The 17778-nt window shown below is 47.2% G+C and overlaps 1 protein-coding gene across 1 annotated transcript; it reads right to left on the bottom strand.

Annotated features, from left to right (window-relative positions):
- Positions 1–7193: 7193 nt before the first annotated feature.
- On the bottom strand, positions 7194–16357 carry LOC122748259 (interferon-inducible GTPase 5-like). Its single transcript, XM_043993925.1, has 2 exons — positions 15829–16357; positions 7194–7810 (listed from the first exon to the last, which is right to left on the bottom strand). Exons 1-2 carry the CDS (start codon positions 16355–16357, stop codon positions 7194–7196), a joined length of 1146 nt encoding a protein of 381 aa, XP_043849860.1.
- Between the last annotated feature and the right edge of the window lie 1421 nt (positions 16358–17778).

Here is a 17778-nt window from a genome sequence, read left to right as displayed (position 1 = left end):
TGAAGCTGGTCAGCTTGCCTGCCCATCCCAGTCAGGACATCTTTCTATCTCTCCATCCTGTCTGTGTCCAACCAGACCCCAGGACAACCAGTCTACCCTCCAGGTCACTCGTTTGTCCATTTGTCCAGTGCCCACAGGCCCATCCAGAATGTCTGTCTTCTACCTTCATCATAAGCCCAGTGCCTCCTCCAACTGGCCCCTCATCAGTCCATCTCTCTGGACCCCAGAGGCCAGTCAGTCTATCTGACTATGATGCCCCCCTCCCCAGTAATCAATCTGCCTATTGCCTTCCCCTAGGTCCAGGGCAATTGCTTCAACTACTCAGCTTCCCCTTGTCTTCTGTGAGATTTAAAATTGGATATTAGATCATAAATCTCCCCTCTTTAACCTTTCCCTTAATTTATCTCCCAGACTAGTAAATGGAAGAAGCTTCTAATTTTCTAGTTAGAGCTTTTATTGTATGGCAGTCACAAGGTGATGTTGATTAGAAGGATAGGAAAGTAGAAATACAATACAAATAGTCTTAAGTCTAGGCTTAGTCTATATTCCATATAAAACTCACCAAAAGCCGAAGGCCACCTTTGGGGAGAGAGAGAGACCATGTCAAGCGCGTGCTGCTGCTAACCTCGAGCCGGGCCCAGTCCAACTCTCGTCAGCATCAGCCTGTGCAGCGCAGTCAGGAGACCAGCAGAGCAGGGAAAAGTCCCACTTCCGTTCTCTCCTTACCTATTAAGCTCGCACCCCAGAAGTCGAGTGCGTAGCAGGCAGTCTGATGTGCGCAGCAGGCAGACTGGCGTGTGTAGCTCATGCCATTGGTCTCCTCCCCGAAAGGGTGGTCCTTCAAAAACTGGCATCTTTCAGTTATCCTAACTGACTGTTAAAAACTTTCATTTTTTTTTTACCACACTGCCCAGCTCTCCAGGTCAGTTCCGTCAAGCTCCCCAGAGAACAGTCACTTCATCTGTCCATCTCCCTACATCGGTAATTCCATCTGTCCCTACCTTCCAGGTCTTCTGTCTGACTCTGCCCTTTACTATAAGTGTGACCTCGGGCAAATGACAACTCCTCTGGACCAGAGTTTCCTCACCTGCAGAATAAATGGATAGAGAGGGGTGTGGTGTCAAAGCTGGCCTCAGAGTCAGAGAGACCTGGGTTCAAGTCATGCCTGTGACATTCACCAGCTGTGTGACCCTGGGCAGGTCCCTTAACCACCCAGGGCCTCGGTTTCCCTTTCTGGACTAGATGGCCTCTGTTGTCCCTTCCAACTTTAACACCACGCTTCTATGATCTAATGACTAGATGACCTTGGAAGGTCTTTCCATCTCTAAGTCCCTGATGCCATAATGATGGCTGTATTTTATTATGAGAGTCTTTCACATGGAAGGAGAATTAGCTTTGTTCTATCTGACCCCAGTGGGTAAAACCAGGAGCCATGAAGGGGAAGTTGCAAAGAAAAGGAATAGGCAGCCCCAGAAGGTCATGAGCTCCCAACTCTGGAGGGCTCCAAGAGAAAGCTTGTTAGGGCTGGAGGAGGCAGAATCTTTGCTCAGGTACAGGTTACACTAATGACCTCGGATGGCCCTCTCATCTCATATCCTGTGACTCTGGAATGACTTTTTTGCCTCAGGCATGCAGCTCTGAAGCCTAACATAGCCACCATGGAAGTCCTAGTCTTTTCTCTTAAAAACATTCTTCCTCCCAATCCCTTCTGTCCAGGGCAGCACCGTTCTTCCAGGCCCCCAGCTCCTAATCCTTTGCCCTACCCTTCCTCTCACCCTCTTGTACTCTCTCCACTCACAGAGCCCCCCAACACTTACCCTTGGATCAGGTCCTCTCTGGACTTTCCCAGGGTCTCCTAAGTGATCTGCTTCCAGTCTCAATCATTTACAATTCATCCTCCAAAAATGCAAATTAAAATGATTCTGAGGTACCACTTCACACCTATCAGATTGACTAATATGACCAAAAATGAAAATAGTAAATGTTGGAGAAGCAGTGGAAAAATTGGAACGCTAATGCCTTGTTGGTGGAGTTGTGAATTGATCCAACCATTCTGGAGAGCAATTTGGAACTATGCCCAAAGGGCTATGGGGCTGTGCATACCCTTTGACCCAGTAATACCACTAGTAGGTCTGTATCCCAAAGAGATGATAAAAAAGGGAAAAGGACCCACATGTACAAAAATATTTATAGCAATTCTTTTTGTGGTAGCAAAGAATTGAAAATCAAGTGGATTCCCATCAATTGGGGAATGGCTGAACAAGTTGTGAAATATGAATGTAATGGAATACTATTGTGCTATAAGAAATGATGAGGGGGGCAGCTAGATGGCGCAGTGGTTAAAGCACCAGCCCTGGATTCAAGAGGACCTGAGTTCAAATCTGGCCTCAGACACTTGACACTTACTAGCTGTGTGACCCTGGGCAAGTCACTTAACCCCCATTGCCTGCCCCCCCCCAAAAAAAAAGAAATGATGAGCAGGCAGATTTCAGAAAAACCTAGAAAAACTTAAGTGGACTGATACTGAGTGAAGTGAGCAGAACCAGAAGAACATTGTACATAGTAACAGCAACATTGTGTGATGATCAACTGTGATAGACTTAGCTCTTCTCAGCAATGCAATGATCCAAAACAATTCCAAAGGACTCATGATGAAAAATGCTCTCCACATGCAGAAAAAAAGAACTGCGGAATCTGAATACAGATTGAACCACACTGTATCTACTTTTTTTCTATTTTGAGGTTTTTCCCTTTTGTTCTGATTCTTCTTTCACAACATGACTAATATAGAAATATGTTTAATGTGATTGTACATATATAATCTATATCAGATTGCTTTTTGTCTTGGGGAGGGGGAGGAAAGGGAGGGAGGGAGAAAAATTTGGAACTCTAAATCTTATGAAAACAAATGTTGAAAACTATCTTTCTATGTAACTCGAAAAAATACTATTAAGATTGAAAAAAAAAACCAAATAAACAACAACAACAACAAAACCAATTCATTTTCCAAACTGCTTCCAGAAGCACCTTCCTCCTGCTCAAGCCCGAAGTGGCTCTGTCTCATTACCAGGGTGATAGATAACACAAACTCCCTAGTCAGACATTCCAGTGCCTCCACAGCCTGGTTCCCACTTATCTTCCCAGCTCTATTCTTTCTTCCTGTTCTCTTTCCTTTGTTCTTTTCTTTCTTTTGTCCTTCTTTCCTCCCTCCCTCCTTTTTCTTCCTTCCTTATTTCTTTCTTCATTTGTCCCTTTTTTCTTTCCTTCTGTTTTCTTTATCCTGCTTTCTTTCTTTCCTTCTTTCCTTTCTCTTTTCTCTCCCTTCCTTCTTTCTTTTCTTTCTTCCATTTCTTTTCTACCTTCTTTCCTCCCTCCTTTTTCTCCCTTCTTTCTTCATTTTTTCTTTCCTTTTGTTCTTTCTTTCTCCCTCTTTTTCTCTTTCCTTTATCTTTCTTTTCTCTCTCTTTCTCACTTCCTTCTTTTCTTTCTTTCTATCTTTCTTTCTTTTCTTCCTTCCTTCTCCCCTCCACCCCAGGAATTGTCTTCCAACCAAACTGGTCCTTGAGTACCATACCCTATTCTCTCCATCCTCTGCACATTAACACAAGAGGTCCCCATGCCTGGAATCTCCTCCCTCCTCATCTCTGCCTCTTGAAATCCATGTCTTCTTCCTTCAAGAGCCAGCTTGGGGGCCACTTCCTTCAGGAAGCCTCTCATGATACTAGTCTTGCCCTCTGCCCTCCAACCCATTAGTGCTTTTCAATTCTCCTTTAAATGGACTCTCTTGGGTGCAAATGTTGTTCATAGCCAGCCCCACTCCCTCCCCATCCTTCCCCCAGTAAAATATAACCTCTCTGGAGGCAGAGATCATTTCTTCCTAGCCTTTATATCCCTAGTGCCTGAGACAGAGCCTTGTATATATTGTATTCTTAATGTTTAACTTAAATTATTTAAATGTTAAATTGAACAGTCTCCAAGGTCCCTGCTCTTAAAGGCAGAGAGATAATGAGTTCCCCATATCTGGGACTGCAATGACTGCATGCTGGATATTGTAGGACCATTGATTCAGAGCTGGAGGGGACATCAGAATCCATCCCAGAAAACATAAGTGACCTGCCCATGGGTACACATTGTAGGAAGTGTCTTTCAGGATGAGCTGGAGCTGGAGATATTGAGTCTGAAGCAAAGAAGGTTTAGGGAAAGGTTTGTCATCAGGTCCTCCAAGGGCCATGGTATGGAGGAGGGATGAGGCTGGGTCTGCTTGGCCTCAGAGAACAGAGCTAGGAGTGGTGAGGGGAATGTGTAAAGAGGGGGTTCAAGACTGGGGTCATTCTTTTTTTGAGGGGCAATTGGGGTTAAGTAACTTGCCCAGGGTCACACAGCTAGTAAGTGTCAAATGTCTGAGTCCAAATTTGAACTCGGGTCTTCCTGAATCCAGGGCTGGTGCTTTATCCACTGCCCCACTTAGCTGCTCCTGGGGTCATTCTTCTTAACCAGCCACCTCAAAGTGTAAAGGACAGCCTCTGGGAATGCTGGGTTCTTTCTCACTGGAGGGCTTTAAATGAAGGCAGGGGGGTGGTAGGAGGCATTCTGTCAGCTAAACCTTGGATCCCTCTGACTCCCTGTGTCTGTCTGGTTTCCCTCCCTCCCCCTCCTTTTCTCTCTCCTCTGTCTCCCTCCCCCCCCATCTCTCCCACTCTTCCTCCCTCTCCCCTCCCCCCCCACCATCATCTTGAAAGGCTGAAGACCTGAGAAAAGACGTAATTTGTCCAAAGTCACACAAATTTGATTTTGTATAGCCTGCCCCCCAACTCTTACTGCTCATAAATGCCCAGTGTCTGAGTATTGCTCCCTCTCTGATCCATCCCAGCTCCCCACTGCAACATGACCCCTCCAAAATTCACTGTCCCATCGACTCACAACCCTATGTTCTCTCTGCTTTGGAAGGCACTGATTAGTGCTTGGTTGGGGTGGGGGGGTGAATGCCATCTTTATCCCCATTTCTGCCTGTGTGACCTCGAGGAAATGGATTCCCAACTCTGGTCTTCATATGAAGAAGAGATGAGTGATGTCAGCTCCAGATCTTATGATTCCTGATCCAATGGACAGGCTTAGGCTGCCCAAAGAGGAGTCAGGAGGAAGAATGTCTAGACCTGGCCCAGGGCACAAAACTAGAAGGGGTGGGGAGCAGGCACCGGGAGAAGAGAATTCAATGTGATGTAAGAGTGAGCTTCCTCCTTTATGTACTTGCCATCCTCTGTTAAAATGTAAGCTCCCCGTGGGGCAGCTAGGTGGCACAGTGGATAGAGCACCGGCCCTGGATTCAGGAGGACCTGAGTTCAAATCTAACCTCAGACACTTGACACTTACTAGCTGTGTGACCCTGGGCAAGTCACTTAACCCTCATTGCCCCACAAAAAAAAAATGTAAGCTCCCTAAGGGCAGGCACAGTGCCTGGCACATAGTAGGTGCTTTATAAAATAATCAACCAAGACAATCCCAAGGAACTAATGAGGAAGCATACTATGCACCCCATAGAAAGAACTGATAAAAAGAACACTTGTGGATTGTACATATATAACCTGATTACGATCTTGTGGAGGGAGGAGGAAAGGGAGGGAGGAGGGAGAAAAATTTGGAACTCTAAATCTTATGAAAATGAATGTTGAAAACTACCCTTACATGTAAATGGAAAATAAAATGTTTGATAATTTAAAAAAATAAATTAAAATAATCAAGTCACTATCTGAAGGTGGGATGAGCTCCCTCAGTTTAGAAGGCTAAATAACGACCTGTCACAGATACAGCAGAGGCCATTCCTGGTCCGGAATCAGTTTAACTTGATGCCCCCAGTCTCCTTCTGCCTCTGAGATCCTAGGATTCTGAAATAGGAGAAAAAAATTCTCCAACAATTGACACCATACTGAAGTGGAACAGACTGCCCTGGGAGGCAGTGGACTCCTTCCAGCCGGGAGGCTCACTCATCCAGTATGTTGGAGAGGGGCCACTGAGATCCTTTACAGTCAGGAAAACCTGTGGAATTGTGTGTGTGTGTGTGTGTGTGTGTGTGTGTGTGTGTGTGTGTGTGTGTGTGTGAGAGAGAGAGAGAGAGAGAGAGAGAGAGAGAGAGAGAGAGAGAGAGAGAGAGAGAGAGATTCTAAAGCCAATGGGTAGTGAGTGCCCTTGTGGAAGGGCAATGATTCCTTGTCAAGCGTACCACAAAGGGGATTTCTACCCAGGTGAGGATTTGAATGGATGCCCACCAAGGTCCCTCCCTATTCACTCTTGGAGTCCATTCTTCTCTGAGAGAGCACACTCTGGTGTGTAGAAGACTGGAGAGGGCAGCTATGTGGAGCAGTGGATAAAGCCCCAGCCCTGGATTCAGGAGGACCTGAGTTGAAATCCAGCCTCAGACACTTGACACTTACTAGCCGTGTGACCCTGGACAAGTCACTTAAACCCTCATTGCTCTGCCAAAACAAAACAAAAAGAAGAAGACTGGAGGGTGAGACCCATGCCTTCACCAGCCAAGGATAATGTAGCTATTTCTCTACCACAGACTACTTGGGGCGGTGGGTAGAGCTTGACGTCAGGAAGGCCCAAGGTACAAGTCTTATCTCTGACACATACTGTGGGCCCCCGGGTGCACCACAACCTATCTGCGTCCCTGTGCAAATCTCTTAAGATTGTACATTAAGGAGGACTTAACTATTCACTTCCTCAGAGGAAGTTTCTTCATAGGAAGATTTCTACACTGATGAAATTCCACAAAACAACCACCACCAAAAAAAAAAAATCAAGTGTTGTTTATCAAGTTGGTGTCTTTTCCCCACTAGACCATGGGCTCAGTGATTGCTAGGAGCATAAACTCTAAATTTTGTATCTCACTCCCTCCCCACCCCACCCCGAACCGTACTCTGTATGCAGTTGGTGTTTAATAAATGTTTGGTGAGTGAGCAAGTGAATGAATGAGGTGCCTCATGAGGGCCCTTTGAATTTTGTTGAGTCCAACAAGAGGGTGACACAAATAACCACAAACAACCATCCCCCTGGAGACTGTAGAATCTATTGGTGCTCCCAGTCCCCGCCCCAGCCCAAATACAGACATGGGCAGGTGTCTCTCCCCAGTGCCACACGGCCCAAAGCAGCTGGATAGGGCTGGTTTGGAATCGTGGCTGATCCAGTTCACCAGGTTACCGACCCTTCGGCGGGACCAGCGTCAACAGCTGCTGGGCGTCCTTGGCCGCCTCATCTAGATAAGCCCTGAGCATTTGGTAGACAGTGGCAAAGGAGAGACTGCAGGAGGCCAGGACCCCCAGAACGGGCAGGGACGCCAGCTCGCGGGCAAAGGTGGCGGTGGTGTCCTTGCTGGCCCGGCCCAGCAAGTCTATCACCTGCCTCTCGCTCACCTCGCACAGCGGGCCGCACACCTGGCTCTGCATGGCCTGCAGAGAGCCGCCGGTCCGTTCGGCCAGCCTGTAGAGCGAGGCCGAGTCCAGGCCGAAGCTGCGGCGGTAACTGGCCAAGGAGTGCATGAGCAGACCGAGGTCGCAGGACACCTTGGGCAGGCCCGGCACAGGCTGAGCATTGACGGTGCAGGCCACGGTGGCCACGAGCCACACGTGCTGGAGCAGGGAGGTGGCCTTCTTCTCTAGGATGGGCTGCGACACGTTGGGCAGGGCCACCAGGAAGGCGTGGCGCTTGTAGCTCTCCATGTCCCTCGCTATGGTTTCACTCAGCAGCTGGAAGTCGTACTTGCCCAGCTCAAACATGGAGAGCACGAAGACTTTGGGTCTGACCACGCCCTCAGCTGAGGAAGACAAGAAACCCGTCCATTTTCCCAGCCCCGCCCTCTCCTCCGGGAAGCCCTCCCAGATTGCTGAGCTACCTCCCAGTCTTCGTGGGGCCCCCTCCTCCTGGAAGCCTCCTCCATTGCTCAGTACCCCCCTTTTCTGAAGAAGACTTCACCCCATTATCCAGGCACTGCCCCCCTCCTCCTAGAAGCCCAGCCTAAGTGCTCACTGATTCCTTTGCCTTAAGAAGATAAGGATTGGGGGGGGGGGCAGCTAGATGGCGCAGTGGAAGAGCACTGGCCTTGGAGTCAGGAGGACCTGAGTTCAAATCCGACCTCAGACACGTAACACTTACTAGCTGTGTGACCCTAGGCAAGTCACTTAACCCCAACTGCTTCACCAAAAAACAAACAAAAAAGAAGAAGATAAGGATTGGGGGACAGCTAGGTGGCACAGTGGATAAAGCACCGGCCCTGGATTCAGGAGTACCTGAGTTCAAATCTGGCCTCAGACACTTGACACTTACTAGCTGTGTGACCCTGGGCAAGTCACTTAACCCCCATTGCTCCGCAAAAAAAAAAAAAAAGAAAAGAAAAAAAAAAGAAGATAAAGATTCCCTTTGCTATCTGGGAGCCCACTTCCCACGGATAAGAGTTTGGGCCATCTTCCAAAGCCCCCCTCCTCTGGGAAGCTCTCCCAACCCTCTTAGCGAGCCCTTGTCAATAGGACACAGACTTAGAGCTCTAAGGGCCCCTCACCCTGCCCCCATCCTGTCCTAAAAGCCTTGCCCCAATGCTCTGGCAGGGATGGGGGATGGGGGATGGGGGGAAACCTCTGGAAGCAAAATGTGCTTTTTACCCATCATGTATTTGAGTTAGGGACCCCCCAAATCCCGGGGACAGGACAGTACTGCAAAAATCACAGTGGCGGGGGCGGGGGGGGGGGGAGAACTTCAGGAAAGAGGAAGGGATATCTAAGGCCTGAGTAGGACATCCTTCTACAACCCCTCAACAAGTGGTCATCGAAGCCTCTGCTGTAAAACCTCTCATGACAGGACACTATCTGCTGTCCCTTCTTACAGAATCACTAAATCTTGGAGTTGGAAGGGACTTTGAGGGCATCTAGTCCAGCCCTGACCTGTGCAAAAACCCCCTCTCCAAAATCTGAAACGAGTGCTCACCTCACTTGAATACCTCCTGTGGTGGGGAACTTGCTACCTACCAAGACAATGCATTCTCCATTGTGACAGCTGTCCTTAGGATCATAAACCTAGAGCTGGAAGATATCTTAGGGGTCCAACACCCCCTTGTTTTGCTCAGAAGGAAACTGACAACCAGAGAGCTTGTGATTTATTCATGGTCACAAAACAGGATTAGAACCCAGGACCTCAGACTTCAAAGCCACCATCCTTCACCCAGCACCCCACTGCCCCCCACCCCCAAATTGTTTGGAAGTTTTTCCCCAGGCTGAAGCTGAAATCTGCTTCTCTGCCCCTTCTGCTTCCCTATTTTGTCCTCTGGGTGCAAACAGAACAAGGGGGTGGGTTGAATAACCTTCAAAGGCCTCCTAGCTCCATCTCTACCATCCTGTAGGCCGTAGGTCAAGCCCTGCCAATTCTCGTCTTCCTCACAGGAACCCTAACATGGCCCTTGTTATGCAAAATGTCATAATCTAGAGAGGGTGAATAAATATATATATATACATATATGTATGCATATGTGGGTATGGATATATGTGTGGTTTCGTGTATATGTGTGTGGATATATATACATGGAACCATTTGGATTTGATGGAGCTGCCTTATCCAAAAGAATTTTAAGAAACCTTGGATTAATGAGGTCAAAATGCCCTCCAACTGAACCCAGACAACATACAAGTGAGTGTCAAGCAAACCCGTTATTTGGGGTGTTGCATACCATTTGCCTCTCCAGATGTCTGGGAGTTTATAGCTAGCAGATAAGCTCCTATCTACTGACTTCTTTCCCCAGGATCATTGGTAGACTTTATGGCTCTCTAACGAACACCTTCATCTGCTGGAGCCATCCTGTCTTCCTCCCCAATACTTGTAAAAACATCTGTGCCAACCCCTTTTGAATCATCTACTCTTGTCATATTGTTTGTTTTCAAGTTTGAACTGTCAAACTGATTTGTATCCTGCTAATGGAACTGATAACGTCCTGTACCAGTAAACCTGAAAGTTCATCAATCTGGACCTGATTGATTTACCAATGGAGGCCTAAAACTTGGATCTGTAACCAGAGAACACAGGAGGTTTCTATACTTTCATTGACACAAGGGGTTTTGAGCTCTTCCTTTGGAAGGTGTCTCTGCGTGCACATGCCCGCTCGCTCTTGGGACGATAAACTGGTGCTGTCTTCCTAAGGGCTCTCTGATCTGTTCCTCACTCTGTTTTCCCTAGGAGGCAGTTATGAAAACATATTGTTTTCACATACTCCGCACAGTCAGTACTTCCTTGGAAACTGACCAATAGATGGGAAAGCCTTGAGGAGCCAGCACCTCAGTCCAACACTCACCAGCTATAGAGCTAGAAGGGACCTTGGGAGAAGAGGGAAGAATAAGCATTTATTAAACTCGTACTATGTAACAACCACTGGCTAAACACTTAAGAAATATTGTTTCATTAGATCCTCACAACAACCCTGGAAAGTAGCTGTTACTTATTGTTCTAGGCGGCTCAGTGGGTTGAGTGCCAAGCTTGGAGTCAGGAAGACCTGAGTTCAAATCCAGCCTCAGACACTTACTGTGAGACCCTGGACAAGTCAATTCACTTTGTTTGCCTCAGTTTCCTTATCTGTCAAATGAGCTGGAGAAGGAAATGGCAAACTACTCTAGGATCTTTGCCAAGAAAACCCCAAATGGGGTCATGAAGAGTCAGATATGACTGAAAAAGAGACTGAAGACACCACATACACACACACACACACACACACACACACACACACACACACACACACACGGATCCAACAGACAAAGCTGACAAGGAAGGCACTGAAGGCTAGGGAAGCAACCTGAGCAAAGGTTCCAAAGCGGGAGAGCCCAGGATGTGTGTGGGAGGTGGATAGGAAGCCAGCCGGTCGGGCCAGGGCACTGGAGAGCCCAGGCTGCGGCCCCTCCCTCCTCATCTCTCCCATTTTCCACCAGAAGCCTTTTCCAACTTAATTCTAGCGCCTTCCCTCTGTTAATTGTCGCTTATTCACCCTCTATATAAAGTATGTCCTGAACATGTCTGTTTGCCTGTTGTCTTCCCCCACTGGACTGTAAGGTCCTTGAGGTCAGGGACTGTCTTTGCTTAGCACACAGTATTGCCTGGCACATAGTAGGTTCTTTGTAATCTTTTTTTTTAAACATATTAGGCTCTTAATGCTTATTGTGTAAATGGCCTTGATGCCCACAGAGCTGCCTCCCGGCTCTCAGCGTGTGCAATCGCTTCTCTATCCCCTTCCCTGCCTCACCCAGAATCCTTCTCATCTTCTAAGCCCCACCTCCTCGAACCCCTCCAGGCCATTACAGCTCATGCTGACCTTCTTCTCCTCTGATCATTCATAGAACTATTGTAGAATGTCAGGGCAAGAGAGGAAATTACAACATAGAACCCAGAGACCCTCTAGTCCAACCCTTTCATTTTACAGATGGGGAAACTGAGGCCAACATTGTGGTGTAGTGTGGTTTAGTGAGCAGAGCGCTGAACCAGGAGTCGGGAGGTTCACATGCCACCTCAGACACTCTGTGACCCTCGGCAAGTCACTTTACTGCCATTTGCCTCAGTTTCCTCATCTGTAAAATGAAAGGGTTAGGCTTTTTGCTTTCTAAGGTCTATTTCAGTTCCAAATTTATGATCCTAGGATTTACCCAGGGTTCATCTTGGTCCCTTTCATAGGACCAAAGCCAAAAGAGACACTGGGTTTGTGTTTTTTTATATAAAGGAAAAAAAACAAGGAATGAAGTGACTTTCCAAAGCTCACAAAAAGAATCACTGTCAGAGCAGAACCCAAGCCTCACTTCTTTCTACTGGTCCACCATGTGGCCTGTTCTCCACCCCACCCCCATCTCTGCCTTGTTCTCTTCCTGCTAGTCACCATCCTTCCTCAGTTAGGGGCTTATTATACTTTCATTTACATTGTGGTGATTTGTGTAAGGATCAAACTACTAATAACATTTAGAGAGCTTTGTGAGATTTACAGAACACATCTCATTCCATCCTCACAACAACCATGGGAGGTCAGTGCTATTATTGTTGTCAGTTTACAGATGAGGAAACTGAGTCTGAGAGACATTAAGTGCCTTGCCTGGGATCATTCAGCTGTGTCCAAGGCAAGATTTGAACTCAGGTCTTCCTGAGTTCAACCCTAACACCCTATCCCCTATGCCAACTAACTGTTTCATCACTCCTAATAGCCCATAAACCTCTTCATGGGTGGACACCCTGCCTCATTCATCTTTTCCTCCCCCTACTCCCCACATGCCTAGCACTATGCATTACCCAGAGAATGCACTTACATTTTGCTGAAGGACTCTATGCAGACCTCACCTTGACCCTCTCACACTTTCTCTGTCACCATATCTGTCTCCATTAGATCATAAACTTCCCTTGTATCACATCTACCTTTTTATCCACAGGTCCTCATCTATAATAGATACTTAACTAATGTTTGTGGGATTAATTTGATTGGAACCCTAGTCTCTTCCCTCAGTCTGGCATTCTTTTCCCTTTGGGAGAAGGATCCTAATCAGAGTTGTAACTAAGGTGGCACCTACATGTTAAGGGTACAAAAACGGAACATTTGCTCTCCTTATGCAGTGTAGAGATGCCTGGTTATTAACTGGCAGCTCTGCACTTTGTTAAAAAGAATAATTAGTTAAAATGGGAAGCCCCCAGATCTCTCACTGTGTTAATAACATTTATCTTTGCACCACTAGAGTAACTAATTGTGCCTTCTGCTCATCTAAATTATTTCTTGAATTGCTTCACAGCAGTTGATTTGAGGGTCTGCTTTACTGGATTACTCAGTTGCATAGACTGCTTCTGATAGCTCCTCCTATTCTGACCTTTCTGCTCTCAGATTCCCCCACCCCCCACCTCCAGTAATGAAGGTGTCCTTCTGGGGTGGAAGTGACAGGAAGGTTTTCTGCCTGGTTTCTATTTTCCATCCTGGGGATCTATTGTAGTTCAGACCAATGGATTTGTCTAGAAGGTGGGAAGAACCCCAACTCAATATGTGACAGTGTTCCCCACTCTGGACCTTCTTTCAATTGAGAGAGCCATCCCCACCCTGCTGACCTCATGAAGCTATCACAAGGATTAAAGACTTAACCAGGTCCCTGGAGGATTGACTGAAGAAACAAGGAATGTTTAGCCTGGAGAAGAGAAGACTGGGCGAGGAACATGAGCACCTCTGTCCAATATGGCAGTCTTGTGGTAGAAGAGTTAGACTTATGCTTGACCTCTCTGTAAAGGCCACACACACCTTAAAAAATACACTCATTCTCAAGAAAGATTGGGAATCGTTTTGGAATTGAGAGAGTGGGGGTCTCCAAACCCGAAGCGCTCTCGGCAGGTGGTGGGATGGCAGCTTCTAAAGCAATTGCTGACGGAATCCAGTTTAACATGGGAAAAAATACAGAGATTTGCTGACCATAACTATGAAGGAACAGAGATATGGGGCTCAGTGATTATTGAATACAATGTGAAAAAACAGAAATAAACCTGAAGGTACAAAGTTAGCTAGGAGGTAGCTTATTTTGTGTTCCAGAGAGCTTGGCTGAGAGGAAATGCTCTTCTAGATAAGGTTCTGAGAAATGAGCAGGGATTTTCCTGAAGAAGAGCTTATGCAAGTCTTACGCAAGGGCATTTACTTCCTAACTGAGTAGCAGCCAGAAAAGCAGCAGACCTTTCAAATAAAAGAAGCATGGTAGAGCCCACTCTTCCACTGAGGAAAAAAGCTCTCTCCACAACTAAGGATTACAAGTGATGCCAGAATTTGGAATGTGAAACTCCAAATCTTGTACCCAGTGGACCTATGCCTGACAGCAGCTACTACTGACCACAGGTCCAGCCACAGGAGGCCAGTAGAGAGCAATGGCTGACAGGAGCAGCCCCTCTACACATATTCCCTAGCTACAGATGGAGCCTATATTTTTTTGCCCATCTATGCGTGGGTATTGGCCATGCATTTATTATCCCTTCGCACATGTGTCTACTCTTCCCCCCAGATTGTATATGTATTTGTGAGAGACTCTGCTCCAAGTCTATGAGGAAAATGCTCTATGGATACTTTTCTTGCTATGTTATTTCTTTTTTCATTATTTTTTTGGGGGTGAGGCAATGAGGGTTAAATGACTTGCCCAGGGTCACACAGCTAGTAAGTGTCAAGTGTCTGAGACTGGATTTGAATTCAGGTCCTCCTGAATCCAAGGCCAGTGCTTTATCCACTGCACCAACTAGCTGCCCCTGCTATGTTATTTCATCAAATGTCTTTGCTTTGAACCAGTTGTGTCCTCTCGCTGACTATAAACAGTAAACACATCCGTGAGGGCTCATGAACTATAGTTTGAAGAAGACTCACAAAGTACCATTCTATGAGGGACATAATGTGCCAATTTAGAGGCACTTCCTGTAAATATAAGGAAGAATTTTCTAACAATCAGAGCTATCCAAAAATATAAGATGCCCTGGAAATTTTAAAATTCTGTGAAAGGCAACATGTACAGCAGATAACCAGGCTTGGAAATAGAAAGACCTGGGTTCAGGTCTCACTCCTGACTCATCCTGGCTGTGTGACCCTGTGCAAGTAACAGAACCTCTCAGTTCCCCAGCCAACTCTCTAAGACTTTAATTTGCAGATCAGATAGTGACTTGTATGGGGAAAAGACCCTCACTGGAAGCTCCTTCCACTTAGGACATCACCAATCTAACCCCTACAAAAATTACTAGTGATATCAAAAGCATGAAAGAAATTCCCTTTCAGGGAGGTTTTCAAGTGGAGGTTAGATGATCCCTTGTAGAATAGGTTATAAAGGGGATTTTTTTATAGCAAGAGTTCTTAGCCTAGGATCCATGAACTTTCATATGCACACACACACATACACATGCACATATACACAAATGAATACATATGTTGGCTTCCTTCATAACCCTATGCGTTTGATTTTATACGTCTATCGACATGATTCCAAGAAGGGATCCCCAGGCTTCACCAGCCTGATGCCCTCGGGATCCAAGCACCACACAAGATGATGGCAGCTCTCCAGGGATGGCTTGGACTTGATGCCTCTGAGACCCTTTCCTGCTCAGAGGTGCTGTCATGCTAGGATTCTGCCCAGAGAACCCATGGACATGCTCATGGACTACTTTATGGGACACAGAAAGGGCGATATTGCCACAAGTAGAACCACAGAGCAACAGAGCTAGAAAAACCCTGTCTTAAGTGAGGATACTGGGGACCAGTGGAGTGAATTAACTTATCCAGAGCCACACACTTAATACTCCTTCATTCCTCTGGAACCCTGAGGGCAGAACTAGAAGTGAGGTGGGAGAGGAATATGGAGGCAAATTTAGGAATGGGCTAAAGAAGACCTCCCTAGGCGGAAGCTAGGTACCACAGTGGATAAAGCACCAGCCCTGGATTCAGGAGGACCTGAGTTCAAATCTGACCTCAGACACTTGACACTTACTAGCTGTGTGACCCTGGGCAAGTCACTTAACCCTCATTGCCCTGCAAAAAAAACCCCAAACAAACAAAAAAAGGAATATGAAGGTAGTGAGTTCCCTGTCCCTAGAGGTTTCCAAGTGGGGGCTAGATAACCATTTATCACTGAATCTGCAGGGCAATTCCTACTCAGGTAGGGGTTGGACATCAGTCCACCTCCTTCTGAGATTTGGCGATTCCGTACTCCTACTGGGTGTGTGAGTAGCTAAGGAAGGCAAGGGTTATCTGAGGGATGGACTTCCCTCCCCCAAGAGGGAAGGGATCATTCTGGGGCCCTCACATTGCTCCCTGGATCCCCAATCCCTCACCTTGCAGGTAGGCACGGCAGTTTTCCCGGATTTCCAAGAGCACGCCTTCCTCAGAGAAGGTGCTGGGCCGGCGTTGGCGTGAAGCGGCTATGTCCACGTCGACCTTGGAGCGGACGAAAAAGCAGCATTTTTCCTGTCTCTGGAGGGCGCAGGCGAACTGAGCGTGACTGGTCGTGAAGCGTTCGGAAGCGATGATGATGAAGAAGTCATAGCGGCTGGGCAAGACCTTCTCTAGGTACTTGTCAGTCGAGAGTAAGGGGGGCAGGTCCCAGATGATGACGTTGGGGTACTTGGGGTGTGGGTATGGCGTTGGGTCCAAGGTTGGCTGGACCGTCCCTGTCTTGGCTGAGCCCTGATCTTCATCGCCCAGGCCACGGAGGGCATTGACAAAAGTGGACTTTCCTGAGCCTGCTCCTCCCGTGATGGCGATGTCCAGCCGAACATTCTCTAGGGACTGAAGGGTACCCCGTAGCTTGGCAGTTATCACCGATAGGTTGTCTTCTTGGAAGGCTTCGCTGAAAGCTGCCATCTCCTCAGGTGTCAGAGTCAAGGTGTTCCTAGACTCCTGGGCTGTCCCTAGAGATTGGGCGGCCATCAGAGGAGAAAGCTCAGGGGGCTTCAACTTGGGGGGGGGGGCTGATGACCTTCAATGGAAGGAGGGAGGGGGTAGCATCAGGCATCCCTCAGCTCACCAGGGGCCTTGGGAAAGTCTCTTTCCATCGCTGGGTCTAAAGTGGCTCCTCTATAAAATGCAGAGGTTGAATAAGGGCCCTCTCAACGCCAACATTTCAGGTCCTAAGGACCCTCTTAGCTCTGACATTCCCTATTCTAAGGATACTCCCAGCTCTGACAATCCATGTTCTAGGTTCCCAACCAGGTCTGACAACCCATGTTCTAAAGACCTTCTGGGTCCCTGACTTCATACTAGGTACCAAGTGGGGGGCGAGAGATGGGAACTGGAGAAAGGACCATCCTCCAAGCCTGGAAGCCACTCATTCCTTGCCCCAGCAGATAAAAATCCTTTCTTGGCTCTCTCTACCCCCCGTTGGTCTCTAAGCAATGGTAGACATTCCCTCCTTGTCCTGCCCCACCACCTTCCTTCAAGGCTCAAACACAGGGTCATCTGCTGTGGGAAGCATCCTTCCTTCCCCATCTCCCTCCCCTCAAGGCTCCCCAGCTTTGAAGGTGAGATGGTGATCTCTCATGTCTAGCCCTCCCCTTTGCTGATCTCTCTCTCTCTCTTTCTCTCTCTCTCTCTCTCCTTTGTTGATCACACACACACACACACACACACACACACACACACATACTCTTGCACATAATAGATACTTAACCAATGTTCCTTGCATTGCATTGAATTGAAAAATAAAGGGGGGCAGCTAGATGGTGCAGTGGATAAAGCACTGGCTCTGGATTCAGGAGGACCTGAGTTCAAATATGGCCTCAGACACTTGACACTTACTAGCTGTGTGACTCTGGGAAAGTCACTTAACCCTCATTGCCCCACGAAAGAAAGAAAGAAGGAAGGAAGGAAGGAAGGAAGGAAGGAAGGAAGGAAGGAAGGAAGGAAGGAAGGAAGGAAAGAAAGAAAAATAAAGGCCCTGCCTTCAAAGTTTTCTGTCTAAATCAGCAGGAGACTTAGAAGTTTAGCTTTGCTTTCGCAGTTACAAAGTAATCTGAGGAATCCTCCTCAGAGCCCCAAGAAATGATTATCATTCCCATTTTACAGGTGAAGACAGTAAGGCTTAGAGATACTCAATGATTTAGGTGAGGTCATTCCCACTTGGGTTTCTATGGACCCCAAAGGCCAGAGCCTTTCCTCTCCACATCTGGATGTCTCCAATAAAAGCCATGGTAACAGGAATCATAGCAGCTTCCATTTCTAGGAACATCCATGATCTCCTGAGCTCCTCACATAGTTCTTGAACAGATGTGGGGACGAGGTTGTTA

Source organism: Dromiciops gliroides, chromosome 3 (genome assembly GCF_019393635.1).
Source record: "Dromiciops gliroides isolate mDroGli1 chromosome 3, mDroGli1.pri, whole genome shotgun sequence".
Lineage (NCBI taxonomy): Eukaryota > Metazoa > Chordata > Mammalia > Microbiotheria > Microbiotheriidae > Dromiciops > Dromiciops gliroides.
This window is presented reverse-complemented; position numbering and strand designations above follow the sequence as displayed.

Coding starts and splice junctions, on each gene's coding strand:
- LOC122748259 (XM_043993925.1), bottom strand. CDS start 16,357: ATGGCAGCTTTCAGCGAAGCCTTCCAAGAAGACAACCTATCGGTGATA. Junction 7,811..15,828: donor CTGCCGTGCCTACCTGCAAG/GTGAGGGATTGG, acceptor TGTCTTCCTCAG/CTGAGGGCGTGGTCAGACCC.